This window comes from Elephas maximus, chromosome 20 (genome assembly GCF_024166365.1).
Source record: "Elephas maximus indicus isolate mEleMax1 chromosome 20, mEleMax1 primary haplotype, whole genome shotgun sequence".
NCBI lineage: Eukaryota > Metazoa > Chordata > Mammalia > Proboscidea > Elephantidae > Elephas > Elephas maximus.
This window is the reverse complement of record NC_064838.1, coordinates 11,800,552-11,826,227: the sequence shown is the minus strand read 5'-3', so window position 1 is coordinate 11,826,227 and position 25,676 is coordinate 11,800,552. Positions and strand designations below refer to the sequence as shown.

The window sequence follows — 25,676 nt, the reverse complement described above, 5'->3', positions numbered from 1 at the left end:
TATAATAAAAATACCCCAAGTGGATGGCTTTAACAAATAGGAATTTATTCTCTCACAGTTTAGGAGGCTAGAAGTACGAGTTCAGGGTGCCAGCTCCAAGGTAAGGCTTTCTTTCTCTGTCAGCTCTGGAGGAAGGTTCTTGTCATCAATCTTACCCTGTTCTAGGAGCTTCTCAGTACAGGAACCCTGGGCCCAAAGGACATGCTCTGCTCCCAGTGCTGCTTTCTTGGTGGTATGAGGTCCTTCTGTCTCTCTGCTTGCTTCTGTCTTTTATATCTCAACAGAGATTGATTTAAAACACAGTCTAATCTTGTAGATTGAGTCCTGCCTCATTAACGTAAGTCTCCAATCTCACTTCATTAACATCAAAGAGGTAGGATTTACAACACAGGAAAATCACATCAGATGACAAAATGGTGGACAGTCACACAATACTGGGACTCATGGCCTAGCCAAGTTGATAGATATTTTGGGGGGACACAATTCAATCCATGACAGTGTCCTTTGGACCTGGGGTCCCTGTGATGAGAACCTCCTAGACCCAGGAGACAGAGAGCCGTAACACTGGAGAAGGCCCAACAAGGAGACAAGCAGCGGCAGAGAAACCGCAGGAGCAGAACCAAGAGACCAGCAGGAGACGGCACGATGGGCTTCCCAGCCTACAGTGCAACATGGCTACAGTGAGCTAGCCAGCCTATGGAGCTAAACAGCTGAGTGCCTCTGGGCAGGAGGCTTGCTGGTGGAGTGGGGTGCCTCCGGGTACTTGTTGGTGGAGCTAAAGAGCTTCATAACATTTGACCGAGAAGGGCAGAGGCTGGGCCTGAGCAGGTGCCAAGACAGGTGGCCTGTCCTGAGGGAGCCGGGAGGAGACTGTCCTCAGGGGACTGAGAGGAGGTGATAGAGCTGTTTTACACTGAAGAAGGGAGACTTTGCCTACATGCTTCCTGATCCTGATCCTGATCCCGAATTACAACCTGTTACTTCCCTAATAAACCCCGTAATCGTGAAAAAAAAAATTGTTTCGTAATATTTTAATAAAATGACTGAGAAATTAGATCGTAGATTTTGAATGTATGTAAAGGATACCTTCTTTTGTCACCTTTAAATTCAGCTTAAAATTAATGGAGTGTGAAATAAAAGCAATGAAGATGAAAGATAAAACCAATATAAATATTCTGACACTGGGGATCCAATTGTAACAAAAAGTTCTCAGATCACACAAGAAGCCGCAACTGGTTCCGAGGAAGAGATAAGTTTTGAATACACATAATGAATAGGCTTTTGGATTGTCTGATAATCCAATTAATGCATCATATGGACACACAGGGAAAGGATGTAACTTTTTTGCTCATTTGACTTGAAATACTGACATCGACAAAGATACAATGAAACTCATGGAGCACCACTTCAAGGAGGACCTCTGTGACACCCAGACCCGAAAGAAACCCATAGCAGTGGAGCCGATTCCAACTCATAGCGACCCTACAGGAAACGGTAGAACTGGCCCATAGAGTTTCCAAGGCTGCAATCTTTACAGAAACAGACTGCCACATCTTTCTCCTGCAGAGCGGTTGGTGGGTTTGAACCGCCAAACTTTTGGTTAGCAAGCACTGCGCTGCCAGGACTCCTTATTTGTGATACACTGGTTAATAAATGTCAATAATTCAAAGGGCGTTTAAGATGAGTCACTGAGCAAGAATCTTGAAATGCCCCACAGTCTTAGAACTCATGTGAGACTTGATACAGATTTCCTAAAGTTTGACAATGATCTTAAAAATGTTTACCATAACTATTACCGGTAATGAGTTATAAAGCCATATTAGCTGGGCTTCAATCAGTAGACAGAAACTACACAGTAATATGAATAAGGCAAGTTCTAATATAAAGAATTATTAACTTTAGCAGGGGGTTGGAGTAATAAGGCATTAGTTGGAACGGAGTGAAGAGAACTCTTAGTACCGGAATAGCAGCAGCTGGCATTGATTGAGTAATCACACAAACAAACGTGGGACTGTGACAGGGCTGGTACTGGAAAGAAGTGTGCACCATCTTGAGGGACTATAATGAGACAAGCCACCTGGCAAAGCTAGCGAAGACTTCCCTGAGGAAATGACAATTGAATTGGGATCTGAGAGATGAATGGAGTTACCTGGGCAGAGGAAAAGGGAAGAATGTTCCAGGCAGTGGAAGCAGCACGTGCAGACTTTGAGGCAAGAGGGAGCAAAGCAAAGTGGGAGCTGCTCCCTCCTGTTTGTGCATAAAGGGTTGCATAAAGGAAGGAATGAAAACCTGAAACAGGAGCACGAGCTGTTTCCTGGGGAGCAGGAAAGTTCTATCAGATGAGTCATGGGATGGGCCGGGGTGTCAGTCTAAAACAAGGTGGCCCATGGGTACCAGAGACGAATGCTTTTAGGTGATGAGCACAGAGTTCCTAACCTGGCTCAGGGGACCAACGAAACACTCTGCAAACCAGCAAAGTGCACACACTGCATATGAGCGCTGTTCTGGGGGTGGAATCCTGGCTTACAGCAGGGAAGTCCATGACCCTCCCAACAGTTAAGCACCAGGCGCTCGGGGGCCTCAACAGCAATCCGGGGAACGATATTCCTGGGATGCCCCTTTGATGGCCTGTCAGCCGTCAGCTGTCCTCTGCCACATGCTCTTCAGGAGAGTCCTGGGCCAGAGGCACTTGGAGCCAAAGAGTGTTACAGCTGAGAGGGAATCCCCTTGCGCGCAGGTGAGGAAACTGAGGCCAGTAAGTGGAGCAAGTGATTAAGACACTGAGGGGCAAAACCAGCACTGATGTCACTTTTAAGGCCAGTGAGCTTGTATGTGTGTGTGGGTGCTTGTGTGGAAGTGTATGTTTGTGTGCGGTGTGCCGGGTCTGTGTATGGTGTGTGGGACATGCGTGGTGTTTGTGTACACATGGGATGTGCATGGTGTGTGGGTGTGTGTGCAAAGGCATATGTGTGTGGTGTGTGACGTGGCTGGTGTATGGGCGTGCGTGTATGTGCAGTATGTGTGGTGCGTACGGGCTGTTCGTGGTATGGTGTGTGTGCGTATGTGTAGTGTGTTTGACATGCAAAAATTTGTGTGTGTGTGGGGTTATGTGTGGTGTGTGGGGTTGTACGTGGAGTGGGTGGAGTATGCGTATGGTGTGTGGTGTGTGTGTGCGCAGGTGTATGTGTGAAGTGTGTGCAGGCGTGTATGTGTGTGCAGGTGTATGTGTGAAGTGTATGCAGGCGTGTATGTGTGAGTAGTGTGTGTATATGTGTGGTATGCAAGTTGTATGTGTATAGAGTTTGTGTTTAGAGGTGTATGTGTGTGGTGTGCATGAATTTGGTGTGTGGGGTCTGTGTGTTTGGTGTTTGTGTGAGGGGTGTATGTGATATATGGTGTGTTTATGTGTGGTGTGTGTGTGCAGTGTGTATGTGGTGTGTTTAAGGTGTGTGTGGTGTGTGTGTGTGCTATACGGTGTGTATGTGTGTGGTGTGTGTGGAAAGGGGAATTCATGACGTAAAAATTTAGTATATTACTTTCCCTTCAAGTTGTATAATTTGTATCTTCATCAACAAACTATGAGGATGTTTATTTGCCAGCTTCCCCACAACCTTGTCAACACTGGTTATTATCAAATGTTTAGGCCTGTGCCTGTCTAACTGTGGACAGATGATTCCCACTGTTTTTAACCTGTGTTTCTTTAATTACTAGAGAGAGTTTGAACATCTCTTCAAATGTTTGTGCACCCTTTAATTTTTTGTGTGAATTCTTGTAGTTGTTATTTATTTGCACTCCTCATTTCTTAAACAACTTCTTTAAGCTTTTTATAGGAGAGAAGTAAGGGGGCTTCTACTGGTAGATGGCAGCCTACCAGTAGATTGTGGAGCATCATATATGGCACATAGTAGGTACTCAATAAACATTTGTCAAATTAACGAATGATCGCTGCACGTCCCTCAAAAAGTTAAACAGACACCTAGCACCAGCAATTCCGCTCCTAGGTATATACCCAGAGAGCGTATACCTAGTCCCAAAGCAGAGGCTCAGGCAGATACTTGTTTACCAGTACGCAGTGCAACGTTATTCACAAGAGCCAGAAAGGAGGAACAGCCCAAGTGATGAATGAATCAAATGTGGGATGTACGTACCACTGAATATTATTGGTTATGAAATATCTAGAATACACAAATGCCTAGAAACAAAACTATATTAGTGATTAGCAGTGGCTGGGGGCAGAGGGGAATAGGGAGTTATTGCTTAATGGCTATTGACTTTCTGTTTGGGGGGATGAAAAACTTTTGGAAATCCATAAAGGATGCTGGTTGTACAACATTGTAACTGAAGTTAATGTCACTGAACTGTACACTTAAAAATGCTTAAAATGGCAAATTTTATGCTGTATTTATTTTACCACAAAAAAGAATTGCCACATGATGTACTGCTTGCTCTGTCCTATTCTTGTTTCCCTCCCAATTCTAGACTTTGAGTCACACACACACAAACTGGGTTTGGGTAGAGGGTGGTATCTTTCTTTTCCTGCTTTTGGGGGTGGGGTGAGCCAAGATGGATCTAGGGGTGATGGTCCAATAGGAACTGGATTATTGAATACTTGCACACGTCTCAAGTTTTATGGTAAAGATCCCCAGTGACTACAACAGGCAGTGCTAGGCTTGCAGGAGGCCAGGAGATGCTTCTTTAGAACTGCGATCCGACGCAAATTCTGAGTCTTGCCACAAGAGGGAGACCTTAACTCAAGATGATTCCAAGGTTTGGAGAAGTACTGACTTCAAAACGTTGTAAAGTTCTCAGTCTCCTCATAATTTTCCTCACTGGTTTAAATACCCGCAAAAGATATAACTTCCAGCTTATTGTAAATACTAATATTAAAGAGCAAAACTCTTGGATATGTATTCAGTGATGGCTAAATACCTCAGCACTTTGATACCCACATGAGTTGGAATTGACTCCATGGCAACTCTTTTTTTTTTTTTTTTTTTTTTTGTATCATTTAAAACGCTGGTGGCGCAGTGGTTAAGAGCTTGGCTGCTAACCAGCAGGTTAGCAGTTCAAATCCACCAGCTGCTCCTTGGAAACCCTATGGGGCAGTTCTACTCTGTCCTATAGGGTCGCTGTGAGTTGGAATCGACTGGACAGCAATGGTTTGGTTTGGGGCCCTGGTGGTGCAATAGTTAAGAACTCGGCTACTAAACAAAAGACCGGCAGTTCGAATCCACAGCCCCGCCTTAGAAACCCTATGGGGCAGTTCTACTGTCCCATAGGGTTACTATGAGTTGGAATCAACTGGATGGCAACGGGTTTATCATCACTTAAAAATACACGAACAAGCTCTTCTTTAACCATCAGGAATCTCGTATTGTTCATTTTTCTTCCTAAATATGTCTTCGCAAAAATTTATTTATTTTGGTGTCGTTGTTGAGAATATACCCAGCAAAACATACATCAATTCAACAGCTTTTGCATGTAAAATTTAGTGACATTGCTTACGTTCTTTGAGTCATGCAACCATTCTCACTCTCCTTTTCCAAGTTGTTCCTCCTCCATTAACATAAACTCACTGCTTCCTAAGGTTCCTATCTAATCTTTGAAGTTGCTGCTGTCACTCTGATCCCATACAGATGGTTCTTATAAAAAGCATAATGTTCAAGGCAGACATTTTTTCCTAGTTAAGGTAAACTATTGTTTGGTTTTAAGAACTTCGGAGATATTTTTGGTTTCAGGTTTCAACATTATCTCAGGGCCAGAGTTTCCAGGGTTCATCCAACCTTCATGGCTCCAGGAAGTCTGGAGCCCATGATAATTTGAAATCCTGTCCTGCATTTTCCCTCTTTTGCTCAGGATTCTTCTACGGAATCTTGGATCAAAATGTTCAATAATGGTAGCCAGGCACAGGGACAGATTACTCAATAAGCTTAATTGTGTTTACTTACTAATCTGTAGTGCACAATTTCACATGAGTTTCATCACACTGGTGAAATTTGTGCACTACAAATTAGCAAGTAAACACAATGAGGCCCGCGTGTACCTTGCTTACTATAAGCCCATGAGTATTGTGTTTACTGGTGTGATCTGCCACTGGCGGGGGCACCATCCATTACTTCTGGTCTCATGGTAAAGGAGGTATCCTCCCCTATTCCTGATTCTCCTTGCACTGTTACTCCAGGCGAATAGAGACGAATTGCTGTGCCTTGAATGGCTGCTTACAAGCTTTTAAGATCTGATAAACGGTTAATCTAACCACAGCAGGCCATAACCAAGAAGGTCAACTTGTTGGTCAGAATCTGAAAAGCTTGAAACAACAGAAAACTACATCAAAGAAGTAGGACAGAATGCTCTAACCGGTTCAATGGGCAGTGGACGTATGTACCAAAACTAAATAACGATTCACCCCAGGAAGCGAGTTAATGATCTACCCACTATCATATGTAGTCCACGTAAGAAATAAAAAACAAACATCATATGGCAGACCTAGAATCCCTGAGCCAAGAGACCACTTTGTTAGAAAAGAAAAACAAGAAAAGGTCACCCAGTCATGATCTTAGTTGTCTTTAAGCAATTATAGTCTGTAAGTAATTTACTTTTAATGAATCAGCACCTGTCAAAATTGTATAGAAAGCACTTCTAGATGGTACTTCTGCAGCCAATTTCCTATTTTTGTTTTCTGATATGTCACAATAAAAAGCTCTTTGTTGCACAAGGCTTCGGTGAAAGTTGTTTACCTACAACAGATGGGTGCAGTGATAGCAGGGTCTTCACGAGCAAATACCTCGTCAGATCTCCAGGAGACCTGGACTGTTTGTTGGCGCCACAGTGGATCCATCGTATTCTGCTTCTTACACTCTGTGTCTGCTTCAGAGGTCCTCCAACAGGGGTAACCGCTACTGAAGTATGAACTTTATCGCCTTTCTGCATAATAGGAGATATCATCATGGCACTGTTTTGGTTAGAAATACTGGTTTGGCAACTTATTTGTTTGAAGCTTCATTTTGCGATTTTTGTTTGAGAGCTCCACCTGCAGGTCTTTTGGTAAAAACTGCAGTTCTAAAGTCATGCAATATTTGTCATTTTGTGATTGACTTATTTCACTCGGCATAATGTCTTCCAGCTCCATCCACACCATAGCATGCATCAAGACTTCATTTTTCATACTGGCTAAGGAGTATTCCATTGTATAGATGTACCACATTTTATTTATTCATTCAACTACTGACAGGCATTTAAGTTGATTCCACATTCGGCTATTGTGGATAGTACTGCAATGAACACTGGGGTACAAGTCTCTGCTTGAGCCTCTGCTTTCAAGTCTTTGGGGTACATATCTAGGAATGGAATTGCTGGGTCATATGGCAGTTCTATTTTTAGTTTTTTGAGGAACGGCCACACTGTTTTCCACAATGGCTGTACCATTTTGCATTTCCACCAGGAATGGACGAGGGTTCCAACTTCCCCACATCCTCGCCAACATTTGCTTTTATTATTGTTTTTAATCTTAGCCATCCTAGTGGGAGTGAAATGGTGTCTCACTGTGGTTTTGATTTGCATCTCTCTAATGACTACTGATGCTGAACATTTTTTCATGTGTTTGGTGGCTATTTGAATGTCCTCTTTGGTGAAATGTCTACTTACGTCCTTTGCCCAGTTTATGCTTGAGTTATTTGTCTTTTTGTTGTGATCAAGGTTTTATATACATTTTGGTTATTAGATTCTTGTCCCATATGTGGTTTCTGAAGATATTCTCCCAGTCAGTAGCTTGTCTTTCCACTTTTTTGGTAAAGTCTTTTGATGAACGAAAGTTTTTAATTTTTATGAGGCCCTATTTATTTTATTTGCTATTTGTGCTTTTGTTATTATATTAGATAATCCATTGTTAAAACCTAGGCCTGACAGCGTTGCCCCTGTTGTTTCTTCTGAGAATTTTATGGTTTTGGCTTGAATATCTAGGTCCTTAATCCATTTCGAATTTGTTTTTGTGGATGATATGAGGCATGGATCCTGTTCATTTTTTTACTTGTGGAAATCCAATTTTCTTAGTACCATGTACTGAAAAGACTCTTCTTTCCCCGTCAAATGGCCTTAGCACCCTTGTACCAATAGACTTATTAAACATTCTTTTTTTTCTCATTCATAACTTTTGTATTAATAACATGTTGAAATAATATTTTGGTGAAATTAAATATACTTCCAAAATTAATTTTACCAGCATCTTAAAAAAATTTTTTTTACTATGCTTTAAGTGAAAATTTACAAAGCAAGTCAGTCTCTCATACAAAAATTTATATACACCTTGCTATATACTCCTAGTTGCTCTCCCCCTAACGAGACAGCACACTCCTTCCCTCCACTCTCTATTTTCGTGTCCATTCGGCCAGCTTCTGACCCCCTCTGCCCTCTCATCTCCCCTCCAGACAGGAGCTTCCCACATAGTCTCATGTGTCTACTTGATCTAAGAAGCTCACTCTTCACCAGTATCATTTTCTATCGCATAAAACCCCAGACCCTGTGCCATTGAGTCGATTCCGACTCATAGCGACCCTATAGGACAGACTAGAATTGCCCCATAGAGTTTCCAAGGAGCGCCTGGCGGACTCGAACTGCCGACCCTTTGGTTAGCAGCCATAGCACTTAACCATTATGCCACCAGGGTTTCCTTCTATCCCATAGTCCAGTCCAATCCCTGTCTGAAGAGTTGGCTTTGGGAATGGTCCCTGTCTTGAGCTAAGAGAAGGTCTGGGGACCATGACCTCCGGGGTCCTTTTAGTCTCAGTCAGACCATTAAGTCTGGTCTTTTTACGAGAATTTGAGGTTGGCGGTCCACTGCTCTCCTACTCCCTCAGGGGTTCTCTGTTGTGTTCCCTGTCGGGGCAGTCATCAGCTGTAGCCAGGCACCATCTAGCTCTTCCGGTCTCAGGCTGATGTAGTCTCTAGTTTATGTGGCCCTTTGTGTCTCTTGGGCTCATAATTACCTTGTATCCTTGGTGTTCTTCATTCTCCTTTGCTCCAGCTGGGTTGAGACCACTTGATGCATCTTAGATGGCCGCTTGCTAGCATTTAACCCCAGACGCCTCTCTCCAAAGTGGGATGCAGAATGTTTTCTTAGTAGGTTTTATTATGCCAATTGACTTAGATGTCCCCTGAGGCCATGGTCCCCAAATCCCCGCCCCTGCTACGCTGGCCTTCAAAGCATTCAGTTTATTCAGGAAACTTCTTTGCTTTTGGTTTAGTCCAGTTGTGCTCACCTCTCCTGTATTGTGTGTTGCCTTTCCCTTCATCTAAAATAGTACTTACCTACTATCTAATTAATGAAAACACTCTTCCTCCCTCCATCCACACTCTCGTAACCATCAAAGAATATTTTCTTTTCTGTTTAAACTATTTCTTGAGTTCTTATAATAGTAGTTGTCTCGTACAATATTGTCCTTCTGCAACCGACTAATTTCACTCAGCATAATGCCTTCCAGATTCCTCCATCTTATGAAATGTTTCATGGATTCATCATTGTTCTTCACCAATGTGTAGTATTCCATTGTGTGAATATACCGTGATTTATTTATCCATTCATCCGTTGATGGCACCTTGGTTGCTTCCATCTTTTGCTATTATAAACAGTGCTGCGATGAAAACAGGTGTGCATATATCTATCTGAGTAAAGGCTCTTATTTCTCTAGGATATGTTCCTAGGAGTGGGATTGCTGGATCCTATGGTAATTCTATTTCTAGTTTTTTAAGGAAGCGCCAAATCGATTTCCAAAGAGGTTGTACCATTTTGCATTCCCACCAGCAGTGTATATGTGTTCCAGTCTCTCCACAACCTCTCCAACATTGATTATTTTGTGTTTTTTGGATGAATGCCAGCCTTGCTGGAGTGAGATGAAATCTCATTGTAGTTTTGATTTGCATTTCTCTAATGGCTAATGATCGTGAGCATTTCCTCATGTATCTGTTAGCTACCTGAATGTCTTTTTTAGTGAAGTGCCTGTTCATATCCTTTCCCCATTTTTTAACTGGGTTATTTGTTTATTTGCAGTTGAGTTTTTGCAGTATCATGTAGATTTTAGAGATCAGACGCTGACTGGAAATGTCATAGCTAAAAACTTTTTCCCAGTCTGTAGGGAATCTTTTTACTCTTTTGGTGAAGTCTTTGGATGAGCATAGGTGTTTGATTTTTAGGAGCTCCCAGTTATCTAGTTTCTCTTCTGCATTGTTAGTAATGTTTTGTATACTGTTTATGCCATGTATTAGGGCTCCTAGCATTGTCACTATTTTTTTCCATCATCTTCATCGTTTTAGATTTTATATTTACGTCTTTGATCCATTTTGAGTTAGTTTTTGTGTGTGGTGTGAGGTATGGGTCTTGTTTCATTTTTTGCAGATGGATATCCAGTTATGCCAGCACCATTTGTTAAAGAGGCTGTCTTTTCCCCATTTAACTGACTTTGGGCCTTTGTCAAATATTAGCTGCTCATATGTGGATGGATTTATGTCTGGATTCTCAATTCTGTGCCATTGGTCTGTGTTTGTTGTTGTACCAGTACCAGGCTGTTTTGACTACTGTGGTGGTATAGTAGGTTCTAAAATCAGGTAGAGTGAGGCCTCCCACTTTGTTTTTCTTTTTCAGTAATGTTTTACTTATCCAGGGGCCTCTTTCCCTTCCATACGAAGCTGGTGATTTGTTTCTCCATCTCATTAAAAAATGTTGTTGGTATTTGGATCAGAACTGCATTGTATCTATAGATCGCTTTTGGTAGAATAGACATTTTTACGTTAAGTCTTCCTATCCATGAGCAAGGTATGTTTTTCCACTTATGCAGATCTCTCTTGGTTTTTTGCAGTAGTGCCTTGTAGTTTGCTTTGTATAGGTCTTGTGCGTCTCTGGTAAGATTTATTCCTAAGTATTTTATCATCTTGGAGGTTACTGTAAATGGTATTGATTTGGTGATTTCCTCTTTGGTGTTCTTTTTGTTGGTGTAGAGGAATCCGACTGATTTTTGTATGTTTCTCTTGTATCCTGATCCTCTGCTGAACTCTTCTATTAGTTTCAGTAGCTTTCTTGCAGATTCTTTACAGTTTTCTTTGTATAAGATCATGTCATCTGCAAATAGAGATACTTTTACTTCGCCCTTACCAATCCGTATGCCCTTTATTTATCTAGCCTAATTGCTCTGCCTAGGACCTCCAGCACAATGTTGAATAAGAGTGGTGATAAAGGGCATCCTTGTCTGGTTCCCGATCTCAAGGAGAATGCTATCAGACTCTCTCCATTTAGGATGATGTTGGTTGTTGGCTTTGTATAAAATGCCCTTTATTATGTTGAGGAATTTTCCTTCTATTCCCATTTTGCTACGAGTTTTTATCATGAATGGGTGTTGAACCTTTTTTTGCATCAATTGCTAAGATCATGTAGTTCTTGTTTTTTATTTATATGATGGATTACATTACTTGTGTCTCTAATGTTGAGCCAATCCAGCCTACCTGTTATGAATCCCACTTGGTTATGGTCAATTATTTTTTTGATATGTTCTTGAATTCTATTGGCTAGAATTTTGTTGAGGATTTTTGCATCTAAATTTGTGAGGGATATAGGACTGTAATTTTCTTTTTTTGTGGTGTCTTTATCTGGTTTTGGTATCAGGGATATGCTGGCTTCATAGAGTGAGTTTGGTAGTATTCCGCCCTTTTCTATCCTCTGAAATACCTTTAGTAGTAGTGGTGTTAACTCTTCTCTGAAAGTTTGGTAGAACTCTGCAGTGAAGCCGTCTGGCCAGGGTTTTTGTTGTTGTTGTTGTTGTTGGGAGTTTTTAAATTACCTTTTCAATCTCTTCTTTTGTTCTAGGTTTATTTAGTTATTCTACCTCTGTTTGTGTGAGTTTAGGTAGGTAGTGCGTTTCTAGAAATTCACCCATTTCTTCTAGGTTTTCAAATTTGCTAGAGTACAATCTGATATGATTCTTTTAATTTCAGTTGGGTCTGTTGCCATATCGCCCATCTCATTTCTTGTTTGGGTTATTTGTTTCCTCTCCTGTTTTTCTTTTGTCAGTTTAGCCAATGGTTTATCAATTTTGTTAAATTTTTTCGAAGAACCAGCTTTTGGTCTTATTAACTCTTTCAATTATTTTTCTGTTCTCTATTTCATTTAGTTCTGCTCTAATTTTTATTATTTGCGTTCTTCTGGTGCCTGAGGGTTTCTTTTGTTGCTCTCTATTTGTTCAAGTTGTACGGATAATTCTTTGATTTTAGCCCTTTCTTCTTTTTGTATGTGTGCACTTATTGATATAAATTGACCTTTGAGCACCGCTTTAGCTGTGTTTCCAAGGTTCTGATAGGAAGTGTTTTCATTCTCATTGAGTTCTATGAATTTCTTTATTCCATCCTTGATGTCTTGTATAACTCAGTTGTTTTTGAGCAGGGTATTGTTCAGTTTCCAAGTGTTCGATTTCTTTTCCCTACTTTTTCTGTTATTGATTTCTACTTTTATGGCCTTGTGGTCTGAGAAGATGTTTTGTAATATTTCAGTGTTTTGGATTCTGCTAAGGATTGCTTTATGACCAAATATGTGGTCTATTCTAGAGAATGTTCCATGTGCAATAGAAAAGAAAGTATACTTGGCTGTTGTTGGGTGGAGTGTTCTGTATATATCTATGAGGTCAAGTTGGTTGATTGTGGCATTTAGATCTTCCGTGTCTTTATTGAGCTTCTTTCTGGATGTCCTGTCCTTCACCGAAAGTGGTGTGTTGAAGTCTCCTACTATTATTTTGGTGCTGTCTATCTCGCTTTTCAATCCTGTTAGAGTTTGTTTTATGTATCTTGCAGCCCTGTCATTGGGTGCATAAATATTTAATATGGTTATATCCTCTTGGTATATTGTCCCTTTAATCATTATATAGTGTTCTTCCTCACCATTTGTGGTGGATTTAATTTTAAAGTCTATTTTGTCAGAAATTAATATTGCTGCTCCTTCTCTTTTTTGATTGTTGTTTGCTTGATATATTTTTTTTCCCTCCTTTAAGTTTTAGTTTATTTGTGTCTCCAAGTCTAAGGTGTGTCTCTTGTAGGCAGCATATAGACGGACCATGTTTTTTAATCCATTCTGCCACTCTCTGTCTCTTTGTTGGTGCATTTAGTCCATTTACACTCAGTGTAATTATGGATAGGTATGAGTTTTGTGCTGTCATTTTGATGTCTTTTTTTTTGCATGTGTTGTTGAGAGTTTCTTTTTCCCACTTAATTTTTTGTGTTGAGTAGTTTATATGTTGTCTTTTCCTCATACTCATTGTTGTTGATTTTGTTTCTGCTGAGTCTCTGTTTTTTTCTTGTATTTTATTTTGATAAATGGGATTGTTAGTCTCCTTTGTCATTACCTTAATATTTACCCCTATTTTTCTAAGTTTAAACCTAACTTTTATTTCTTTATATCACCTTGTCTTTCTCTCCATATGAAAGGTCTATGATTACATTTCTTAGTCCCTCTTTAGTGTTTTAATGTTGTCTTCTTTTACATAATGACATCACTGTTTCCCTATTTCGAGTTTTTTTTTTTTTATCTTGATTTATCTGGGTTGACATCTGACTGCTCTGTCCAGAGTTCTAGTCTTGGGTTGATATCTGATATTATTGATTTTCTAACCAGAGAGCTCCCGTTAGTATATCTTGTAGTTTTGGTTTGTTTTTTATGAATTCCCTAAAGTTCTGTTTATCTGGAAATGTCCTAATTTCACCTTCATATTTGAGAGATGTTTTTGCTGGGTATATGACGGTTGGTTGGCAATTTTTTTCCTTCAATGCTTTATATAAGTCATCCCATTGCCTTCTTGTCTGCATGGTTTCTGCCGAGTAGTCCGAGTTTATTCTTATTGACTCTCCTTCGTAGGTGACTTTTCGTTTATCCCTAGCTGCTCTTAATATCCTCTCTTTATCTTTGGTTTTAGCAAGTTTGATTATAATATGTCTTGGTGACTTTCTTTTAAGATCTACCTTACGTGGAGTTCGATGAGCATCCTGGATAGATATCTTCTCGTGTTTCACAATATCAGGGAAGTTTTCTGCCAACAAATCTTCAACAATTCTGTCTGTATTTTGTGTTATCTCTCCCTGTTCTGGTACTCCAATCCCTCGTAGGTTATTTTTCTTGATAGAGTACCACATGATTCTTAGGGTTTCTTCATTTTTTAAAATCCTTCCATCTGATTTTTCTTCAAATACATTGGTGCCAAGTGCTGTATCTTCAATCTCACCAATTCTGCCTTCCACTAGCTCAGTTCTGCTCCTCTGACTTTCTATTGAGTTGTCTAATTCTGTAATTTTATTATTAATCTTCTGAATTTCTGACTGCTGTCTCTCTATGGATTCTTGCAGCTTATTAAATTTTTCATTCTGTTCTTGAATAACCTTTTTAATTTCTTCAACTGCTTTATCTGTGTGTTCCTTGACTTTTTTATGTATTGCCTGATTTCCTTCCTGATCTTGTTCCTGATGTCTTGAAGGGTTCTGTATATTAATATTTTGTATTCTGCATCCAGTAATTCCAGGAAGGCACCTTCATCCAGAAGATCCTTTGATTCTTTGTTTTGAGAGCTTGTTGAAGCAATCATAGTCTGCTTCTTTATTTGATTTAATATTGACTGTTGTCTCCAAGCCATCTATAAGTTATCGTATTAGTTTATTTTGTTTGTTTACTATATCCTAGCTTCTTTTTTTGTTTTGTTTTGCTATGCCAAAATAGGTAGCTTGAGTGAGCTAGCTTGATTATTTTCACCTTTGAAGCTCTAATGTCCTGTCACCAGATGGCTAGAGCTATTATCAGGTATATCAGCCTAGGACTCCATTCATTTTTCTTGTATGGATTCAGCTCAGGTGTTCAGGTAGTTGGTCATCAAGTGTGTGGTACAGGCTGTCCTACAGTCTTAGAGGGGCAGGAGTGAGTGGTGTAGGTGCAGGTATCTGGTTGCAGCAGGGTATCACGCTCTGAACAAGGCAGGGGGCTTATGACTGTTCCCCGAATGACTGTGAGGAAAGCACATCCTTGTTCCCTAGAGTGCACAGGTGGGTGGGTTCTGCAGATGGACCATGGGCACCCAATTCTTTTGGTTGTAAGGAATGGGAGGTACCAGTTATCATTGGACCTCTGTCTCAGGTGGCTGGGTGACCTGAGTGGAGCCACCAGTCCTTAGGCCCCTGATGTGGGTAGGTGAGGACCCTGTTTAATAGGCAAAGCAGTGACAAATGTCAAACTCCCACCTCTCCAGCACATAGCTGAAACTGTTGCAATCTGCCAATAAGGGCCTATTCTCCTGAAACAGGCCCACAGAGGTCCATGCAGCAGGGGAAAGGTATTCAAAGTCCACAGACTGTTTATGCCTGGACAGGAGCCGCCTCTGTCCTGAGCTTCCCAGGTTAGTGGTGCTGGCAGATTGTCTTTTCCCCAGTTGTGAATTTATTCCTTCTCCAAGGCCAGGAGGATGGCTCAGGGTGCTCAGCGGGACCTATCTCAGGCCCAGGGAAATCAACAACCACTGAAGTTGGCTTGGGGGCTGGAGGCACGGTCAAATATATGCAAGTACTCAGCTTTTGCTGAGAGTTCCATTCTTCTCTGGTTCCAGAGGTGCGAGTAGGCCGTGTGGTTGGCTGTTTCTCCCTGAGAAAACTGCGGCCAAACAGTACCACCAGCTTGCTGCGGTCATTCCCAGGAATGTGCCTGAGGGTTCCCAGTGATTCAGATCTGGCAACTCCACTCTGCTTCTGTACCCTCTCTCCCTCCCCTTGCTGCTCAGTCCATTTTCTAACTTTGTCTTTGATGTTCAGGGAGCCTAGCTTGTCATAAATATGATCATTTCACTTTTTTGGGGGGGGTCTTTGTTGTAAGAGGGTTCACCGGAAGTGTCTGAGTTCTCTGCCATCTTGGCCCTGCCCCCTAAACATTCTTTTGATGATAAATAAGTTGATTGTTTTTCTTGATTATCCCTGCTTGTATTTAAACCCTAAAAATGGAAAGATAATGCTTTTGTTAGATTAACCCAGGCAGTAGCTTCAGCAGGACATTTGACAAATTGTTGGATTTGCCACCTTTCCCCTACTCAGTACATTCTACTTCCGATCCTATGGCTTTAACCTGTTGTTGTTGAGTTGATTCCAACTCATAGCAACCCTAAAGGACAGAGTAGAACTGCCCCATAGGGTTTCCGAGGAGCAGTTGGTGGGTTCAAACTGCTGACCTTTTTGGTTAGCAGCCAAGCTCTTAACCACTGCACCACCAGGGCTCCCCTTTAGCTTTATCTGTCCTTGATTACCCTGGAATCCTGAATGCCGTTGTCAACTCAACCATCCCAGTAACTCATGGAATTAGAGTTAGATTCTGGCATCCTCCAAATGCCCAATATGAGTTAACTGCTCCTGGCTTTAATCTCACTGAAATAAAAAACATAACTGATTACTGTTAATAAGAACCAATTATACAGATTGGGCCCCATCAGAACATAAGCATTCTTATGGATCCCTCAACAATTTAGGCTTTGCCGGATTTGGGTTCCATCTCTACAGAACCAGGAACTTTGATTTCCTAGGTGAAAACTGTTCTTCTTCAGGGAAAAAATCTAACCTTTACAAAAGAGATGCTTTAGTCTGTCAGGAGTTCCCCAATCCCTATGATTTGGGAAGACTCTCTATTTGTGATCATTCTGTTTCTGAAAATTGGTTAATTCAGGCAAATAATGCCATTCCCTATAAGGAACCTGTGAATAACGACACTGGAGCAGCTGTTACCTTTGCACCCAAAGGTTATGCTTTTCTTTGTGGAGGATCTAGCTGGTATAAAGATCATAAAACTCTTCAGGACTTGGGTAACACCTGTGCCCTCCAATGCCTTGATGGCAGCAGAATGTCAGGAGGCTGCATCTTGGAACCTTTGGGGTTCCACTAGAATTCCACTCATACAATGAAAGTGAGCATTGGGCTAACGTTCTAAATTTTTTTGAAAGAATTAGAAACAAATGAGTTGTCTTGCCAGAAGGTATTAACCCCACTGATTTCACTTCCTTTATCAGGTCCTTCCTTTCCTGGCTGGGAGTCAGCGTAAATGAAGTATGATTCCTAACCAGGACTAGATTAAGGCACGTGAGGGCCCTTGTTGTTGTTGTTGTTAGATGCCATCCAGTTGGTTTCTACTCATAGTGACCCTATGTACAACAGAACGAAACAGTGCCCGGTCCCACGCTATTCTCACAATCGTTGTTATGCTTGAGACAATTGTCGCAGCCATTGTGTCAATTCATCTCATTGAGGCTCCTCCTCTTTTTCACTGACTCTCTACTTTACCAAGCATGATGTCCTTCTCCAGAAACTGGTCCTTCCTGATAACATGTCCAAAGTATGCAAGATGAAATCTTCCCATTCTTGCTTCCAAGGAGCATTCTGGCTGTGTTTCTCCCCAGACAGATTTGTTCATTCTTTTGGCAGACCACGATATGGTCAATATTCTTTGCCAACACCACAATTCAAAGGCATCAGTTCTTCTTCGGTCTTCCTTATTCATTGTCCAGCTTTCCCATGCATATGAGGCATTTGAAAATATCATGGCTTGGGTTAGGTGCACCTTGATCCTCAAAGTGACATCTTTGCTTTTTAACCCTTTAAAGAAATCTTTTGCAGCATATTTGCCCAATGCAACACTTTGGTTGATTTCCTGACTGCTGCTTCTGCAGGTGTTGACTGTGGATCCAAGTAACATGAAATCCTTGACAATGTCTATCTTTTTTCCATTTATCATGATGTTGCTTACTGGTCCAGTCATGAGAGTTTTTGTTTCCTTTATGTTGAGGTGTAATCCATATTGAAGGCTGTGGTCTTTCATCTTCATCGGTAAGTGCTTCAAGCCCTCTTCACTTTCAGCAAGGAAAGTTGTATTACCTGCATATCGCAGGCTGTTTATGAGTCTTCCACTAATTCTGATGCCAAGTTCTTCTTCATATAGCCTAGCGTCTCCAATTATTTTCCCAGCATACACAGATTGCATAAGGATGGTGAAAGGATACAACCCTGACACACACTTTTCTTGATTCTAAACCATGCAGAATCCCCTTGCTCTCTTCAAACAACTGCCTCCTGGTCTAGGTACAGGTTCCACATGAACGTAATTAAGTGTTCTGGAATTCCCATTCTTTGCAATGTAATTTATAATTTGTTATGATCCACACAGTCAAATGCCTTTGCACAGTCAATAAAGCAAAGGTAAACATCTTTGTGGTATTCTCTGTTTTCAACCAGGTCTGACATTAGCAATAATATCCCTAATTCCACATCCTCTTCTAAATCCAGCTTGAATTTCTGGCAGTTCCCTGTCAATGAACTGCTGCAACCACTTTTAGCTCTGCCAGTAAGTGCCCACAGGCACCCTACTCTGCCTGGAAGCCTCAGGCTAAAGGTGCTCAGCTCTAGCTCTGTGGGTGGCAAACCTAGCTCCGCCAAGTGCCTGGAGGCCATCTACTCCGCCAGCAAGGCTCCTGCCCTATGGCACTCACCTTTCTCACTCCCTGGGCCAGGAAGCCCACTGCTCTGTCTCCTGCTGGTCTCCTGGTTCTGCTCCCACTGATTCTCTGCTGCTGCTTCTTGCTGTCTCTGGTGTTATAGCTCTTCCTCTCTGTCCTGGTTCTGCTGCCTCTGCTGCCTCTCTATGTCTTCCTTGTTACAGCTCCTCTCTCTCTCTCTCTCTCCATGTCTCCCTTTAAGTGTAGCAGGATGGCAAAACTGACTAATTCCCTCCTTAGGGTTCCACAGACCTTATTTACATGGTTTCACCCTGACAAGGCTGCCGTTCATCTTATTTACATTATTGGCAAGCTATTCAATCCTTTCCCCCACGTGCCTGCCAGTTTGTCGTACTGTGGGGCTTTGCTGTGATGCTAGGAGCTATGCCACCGGTATTCAGATACCAGCAGGGTCACCCACAGAGGAAAGGTTTCAGCTGAGCTTCCAGACTAAGACAGACGAGGAAGAAGGATCTGGCAGTCTACTTCTGAAAAGAATTAGCCAGTGAAAACCTTATGAATTGCAGTGGAACAGTGTCTGATATAGTGCTGGAAGATGAACCCCCCAGGTTGGAAGGCACTCAAAATACGACTTGGGAAGAGCCGCCTTTTCAAAGTAGAGTCGACCTTAATGACATGGATGCAGTAAAGCTTTCGGGACCTTCATTTGCTGATGTGGCGTGACTCAAAATGAGAAAGAAATAGCTGCAAACATCCATTAATAATCGGAACCTGAAATGTGCAAAGTATGAATCTAGGAAAACTGGAAATTGTAAAAATGAAATGGAACGCATAAACATTGATATCCTAAGCATTAGCGAGCTCAAATGGTCTGGTATTGGCCATTTGGAATTGGATAATGATATGGTCTACTATGCCAGGAATGACAATTTGAAGGGGAATGGTGTTGCACTCATCGTTAAAAAGAACATTTCAAGATCTATCCTGAAGTACAACACTGTTAGTGACAGGATAATATCCACATGCCTACAAGAAAGACCAATTAATATGACTACTATTCAAATTTACACACCAACCACTAAGGCCAAAGATGAAGAAACTGAAGATTTTTATCAGCTTCTGCAGTCTGAAATTGATCGAACATGCATTCAGGATGCACTGATAATTACTGGTGATTGGAATGCAAAAGTTGGAGACCAAAAGGATCAGTAGTTGGAAAATAATGGCCTTAGCGATAGAAACAATGCCAGAGATTGAATGATAGAATTTTGCAAGACCAACGACTTCTTCATGGCAAATACCTTTTCTCACCAACATAAATGGCAATTATACACATGGACCTCACCAGATAGCATATACAGGAATCAAAGCTACTACATCTGTGGAAAGAGACAACGGGAAACCTCAATATCAGTCAGAACAAGGCCAGGGGCCGACTGTGGGACAGACCATGAACTGTTCATATGCAAGTTCAAGTTGAAACTGAAGAAAATCAGAGCAAGTACACAACAGCCAAAATATGACCTTGAGTATATTCTACCTGAATTTAGAGAGCATCTCAAGAATAGATTTGACACACTGAGCACTAATGACAGAAGACCAGACGAGTTGTGGAATGACATCAAGGACATCATACATGAAGAAAGCAAGAGGTCATTGAAAAGACAGGAAAGAAAGAAAAGACCAAGATGGATGTCAGAGGAGACTCTGAAACTTGCTCTTGAACGTCGAGCAGCTGAAGCAAAAGGAAAAAATGATGAAGTAAAAGAACTGAACAGAAGATTTCAAAGGGCAGCTCCAGAAGGCAAAGTATTATAATGACATGTGCAGAGAGCTGGAGATAGAAAACCAAAAGGGAAGAACGTGCTCAGCATTTCTCAAGTTGAAAGAATTGAAGAAAAAATTAGCCTCGAGTTGAAACAGTGAGGGATTCTATGGGGAAAATATTAAATGATGTAGGAAGTATCAAAAGAAGATGGAAGGTATACACAGAGTCATTATACCAAAAATAATTAGTTAATGTTCAACCATTTCAGGAGGTAGAATATGATCAGAAACCGATGGTACTGAAGGAAGAAGTTCAAGCTGCACTGAAGGCATTGGCAAAAAACAAGGCTCCAGGAATTGATGGAATATCAATTGAGATGTTTCAACAAACAGATGCAGTGCTGGAAGTGCTCAATTGTCTATGCCAAGAAATTTGGAAGATGGCTACCTGGCCAACCGACTCAAAGAGATCCATATTTACGCTTATTCCCAAGAAAGGTGATCCAACCGAATGCAGAAATTATCAATCAATATCATTAATACCACATGCAAGGAAAGTTTTGCTGGAGATCATTCAAAAGTGGCTGCAGCAGTGTATCGACAGGAAACTGCCAGAAATTCAGGTCAGATTCAGAACAGGATGTGGAACCAGGGATATCATTGCTGTTGTCAAATGGATCCTGGCTACCTACCAGGAGGATGTTTACCTGTGTTTTATTCATTATGCAAAGGCACTCGACTGTGTGGATCATAACAAATTGTAGATAACTTCGCGAAGACTGGGAATTCCAGAGCACTTAATTGTGCTCATGTGGAACCTGTACATAGATCAAGAGGCAGTTGTTCGGACAGAACAAGGAGATACTGAGTGGTTTACACTCAGGAAAGGTTTTATCCTTTTACCATACCTATTCAATCCGTATGCTGAGCAAATAATCCGAGAAGCTGGACTGTATGAAGAAGAACAGGGCATCAGGATTGGAGGAAGACTCATTAACAACCTGTGTTATACAGATGACACAACCTTGCTTGCTGAAAGTGAAGAGGACTTGAAGCACTTACTAACGAAGATCAAGGACCACAGCCTTCAGTATGGATTACACCTCAACATAAAGAAAACAAAAATCCTCACAACTGGACCAATGAGCAACATCATGATCAATGGAGAAAAGATTGAAGTTGTTAAGGATTTCATTTTACTTGGATCCACAATCAACATCCATGGAAGCAGCAGTCAAGAAATCAAAAGATGCATTGCACTGGGCAAATCTGCCACAAAGGACCTCTTTAAAGTGTTGAAGAGCAAAGATGTCACCTTAAAGACTAAGGTGCTCCTGACCCAAGCCATGGTATTGTCAATCCCATCATATGTACGTGAAAGCTGGACAATGAATAAGGAAGACTGAAGAAGAACTGACGCCTTTGAATTGTGTTGGCAAAGTATATTGAATATACCACGGACCACCAAAAGAGTGAACAAATCTGTCTTGGAAGAAGGACAACCAGAACGTTCCTTAGAAGCAAGGATGGCAAGACTGCGTCTTACGTACTTTGGACATGTTGTAGAAAGGGATCAGTCCCTGGACAAGAACATCATGCTTGGTAAAGTGCAGGGTCAGCGGAAAAGAGGAAGACCCCTAATGAGATGGATTGACACAGTGGCTGCAACAATGGGCTCAAGTATAACAAAGATTGTAAGGATGGCGAAGGACTGGGTAGTGTTTCATTCTGTGTTACATAGGGTCACTACGAGTCAGAATCAACATGACGGCACCTAACAACAACAACACAACATCCAAACCCCTTGGGGGGCCACAAGTACCTAATCAGCACATTCCTCGCCCAGTCATGTGGTGGGAGTTAGAAAGACTATGGCTAGAAGGGCCATATCAAGTAATTCACCGCACCACATGAAGCAAGATAAAGTGTCTTATAACTGCCTAGCTTCCCGGTAAATCATGGCACCCTCAGTGACTAATAAGGCCCTGACAGCAGTTCAGTATAAACCAATCAGAAATAAGTTTCTTTGCTTTCCCGGTTTGTCAAAAACCCAGGCATTGCAGGTACTGAGTGGAGTACCTTTCCACATGTACTAGTGGTCCTACCTGATTTAGGAATCCTCTGCCCGAATAAACGTCATCTAATAGATTAATTTTATTATTGACTCAATTTCTTCTGACAGAACGAACATGAAAAAATGCTTAAGATATATTAAGCTTAAAGAGTAGGATAAAAATTGCATATACAGGATGGTGACTTTAAGAAAAGCTCTTATCGAGAAGAAAGCATTGGAAATTTTTCCATCGAAATGTTAGTAATAGTTACATTTTAGGTAATGAAACTTTGGGGGATTTATATTTATTCTTACCTCTTTTTTTATCATTTTTTAATAATTAAAAAAAATTTAATAAGCCACTGGCTACTCTGAAAAGCCCTCTGTGCACTGTTCCCGGCTGTGTTTCCCGCTCCCAGCAGCCACCCCTTCGCCATAGGCCTCCTTCGCTGCCGCAGACTCGGGCAGTTTGTCACCAACGTCTGGAGACTGGCGCTTTCCTCGTAGTCCGCCGCATCAGAGCAGCGGCGTGCCCCACCCTGTCAGTGGTGGCAGAGGACGCCAGCTCCCAGACCACCACCGAGGACACAAAGGAGAAGAAGGACGTTGTGGGGGAGGCGGAGATTGGAGAAGACGCACCTGCTTGTGGGAATGCTGACAACGAAAATGGGGGACAGGAGCCTGACCACGAAGTAGACCAAGAAGAGGAAGTGGGGGAAGGGAGAGGTGGGGAGGAAGACGAGGAGGAGGAAGATGGGGATGGAGAGGAAGAGGGGGATGGAGAGGAAGAGAATGGCGATGAAGATAAGGCTGAGGCAGCTACTGGCAAAGGGGCAGCTGAAGATGGTGAGGCCGGCAGCCACCTAAAGGCGGCTGAGCAGAGCTAGGCCGCCACTTCCCCTCCTTCAGCGACCCCGTGGGACTGACAACATGGGCATCATTACAGGAGCTGTCCACCAGTCCTGATGGATCACGCCCTGAAGAAGAACCCAGCCCTATTCTGTTTCCTCCCGGTGTATAAACCCCTGTGCCTGCCGATGAGAGAGCCATCTTGGCGTTGCAGGTCACAGGGTGCTCCTTGGCTTGGCCGCCAATCAAGTAAAATTGTTCTTTTTTGGCTTTAGCCCCACTCGTGCCTCAGTGTCGCATGGAGCGACACCTGGAGGTCTGGTAACAATGATGAGGATGACGATGTTGACACCGAGAAGCAGAAAACCGATGAGGATGACTAGACAGCAAAAAAGGAAAAGTTGAACTTAAAAAAAAAAAGTCACCATGACCTATTCACCCCCACTTAACGTCTCAAAATCTAAACTTGGTGACAGTCAAATGGAGTCTCACCCCCAGTGGGCAGCGCCACCCGCAGATGGCACGTGCTCTCCACCACACAACCCAAACCACACCACAACATGAATTTGCAACAGGAAAGGAGAAAAGTGCCAAAGCTTCCAAGGCCCTGCTTTTTTCCTTAAAAGTATTTGGAGAGGAAAATTTGGTTTTACTTACCCAACCCAACCCCATGCCATCGAGTAGATTCCGACTCATAGCGACCCTAGAGGACGGAGTAGAACTTAAATGTTATATTTTTGTACATATCGTTAGGGGTCAGCCATTTTTAATGATCTTGGTTGACCAAACCAGCCTTCAGAGCTTCTGTCCTACATCTGACTTTGTGGTGTGACTATGCTAATTATGATCTCAGGAGAAAAATAAACTTGTTAACTGTCTTCCAGGTCTCTATCGGTGCTATACTGAGATACTAGTCCAGTGCAAGCAAATAAAATTTCATTTGGTTGGCCAAGCAAAGGAGCACACTGGGACCTGCGTCGCTAAGACGGCTGCCAATCGGTTACCACAGGGGTTTATAGGGGAGGAAAATAGAGTGGAGCTCCTCTTCGCGGCATGCTCCGGAACCTGGTCCATCAGGATTGGTGGACAACTTCTATGAGGATGTCCTTGTCATCGGTTGACTCAGCCACCCTAGGGTTCAGGATTCACAAGATGGCCTCGCTAAGGGATAATGGTGACTCAGTTCCTCCCAGGCCCCCCTGCCCCCTGTTGGCATCACCTCTGTGATGTGTAGCTGGAAGGAAAAGTTGAGGCTCTCTGTGCAAACATTCGTTGTTCTGCACCTGCAGGGACACCTCAGACTGATTCTGTCCGATATGAGCCCCAGCCCCTTATTTTTCACTCTCGAGGCTTTAGCTTAGCCCTAACCCGCTGTTGTCCAGCGGCTGCAGTTCTTGGCTACCCGGTCGCAGTCCAGCAGCTGCCCCTCTCTATCTTGTAAGAAAAGCAAAAATGACAATAACAGAAATACAACCATATTACAAGCATTCCAGTAACTTTTTTTGTGTATGCTCTTAGCTGTAGTATTAGTTAGTTTGTACGAGGTGGTTAAAAATCCCGAAGATAGAAGGTCCCCCCACCTTTTTTTTTGTCTATGAAATTGTTGTTTATCTACTTATTTATTTTTGGCCTGTTTGATGTATGTGTGAAACAGAGTTGTCCAACAAGAAACTGGATTTTAATTTTGCTGAGTTGTTCTAACAAAAAAATATATTTTTTCAATGATAAAAAAAACAGTATTCTCAGAGCAAAAGTAAAACTCTGAGGGTATTTGCCAATTCTGGACAATGAAGCTGCAAATTCAGACTTTGAATCCGTAGATGGCCGCTCCTGGGAACGGAAAACCAGCAGAGCTTTTGGCAGACACTAACAGAGGGGGAATTCCCAAGGATATAGTTTGAATCCTGGGATTGTGTGGGGCAAGAAACTGAAACCTAAGTGGAAAGCTTCTGAAACGCAGAGGGAGCTTTTGTTAGGCTTGCAAGACAAAGATTGGAGTTTGGAATCTGCTCGGTAGGAGTGGAGGTGAGTTGTTGCACAGCTCCCAGTTGGAAGTTAGAGTGACATGGGATAGACTAGAGCTCAACCCTGCCCTGTCTCAGTCCAGTGCCTCATTGGATTAACATGATTGGCCTCTCACTGGTCTTTCAGAGGAAGGATAAACTCTCCCTGGAGGATGATAACATTTGAAATCTCTACAATGTTTTATAAACAATGTTCAGCATTTAATTAAAAAAAATTATTAATACATCAAAAGCAAGAGAAAAAAAAACACAATAGAAACAGATCCACAGATGAGTCAGGTATCAGAGTTAGCTGACTTTAAAATGACTATGATTAACAGGTTCAAGAAAATAGGTAAAAAGATGGAGAATCTCACCTGAGTATTGAAATCTATAAAAATAAAATCAAGTGGAAATTGAGCTGAAAAGTACAATAAATGAAATTATGAACTCAGCAGGTTAGACACTATAGACCACAGGATTAGTGAACTGGGGACAAAACAATAGAAAATA

At 41.9% G+C, this 25,676-nt stretch overlaps 1 protein-coding gene across 1 annotated transcript; it reads left to right on the top strand.

The window, feature by feature from the left end:
- The first annotated feature begins 645 nt into the window (after nt 1-645).
- Nucleotides 646-23,543, top strand: LOC126064370 (prothymosin alpha-like). The gene is made up of 4 exons (XM_049863381.1): nt 646-680; nt 2,668-2,737; nt 22,731-23,162; nt 23,496-23,543. Exons 1-4 carry the CDS (start codon nt 646-648, stop codon nt 23,541-23,543), a joined length of 585 nt encoding a protein of 194 aa, XP_049719338.1.
- The last annotated feature ends 2,133 nt before the right edge of the window (nt 23,544-25,676 follow it).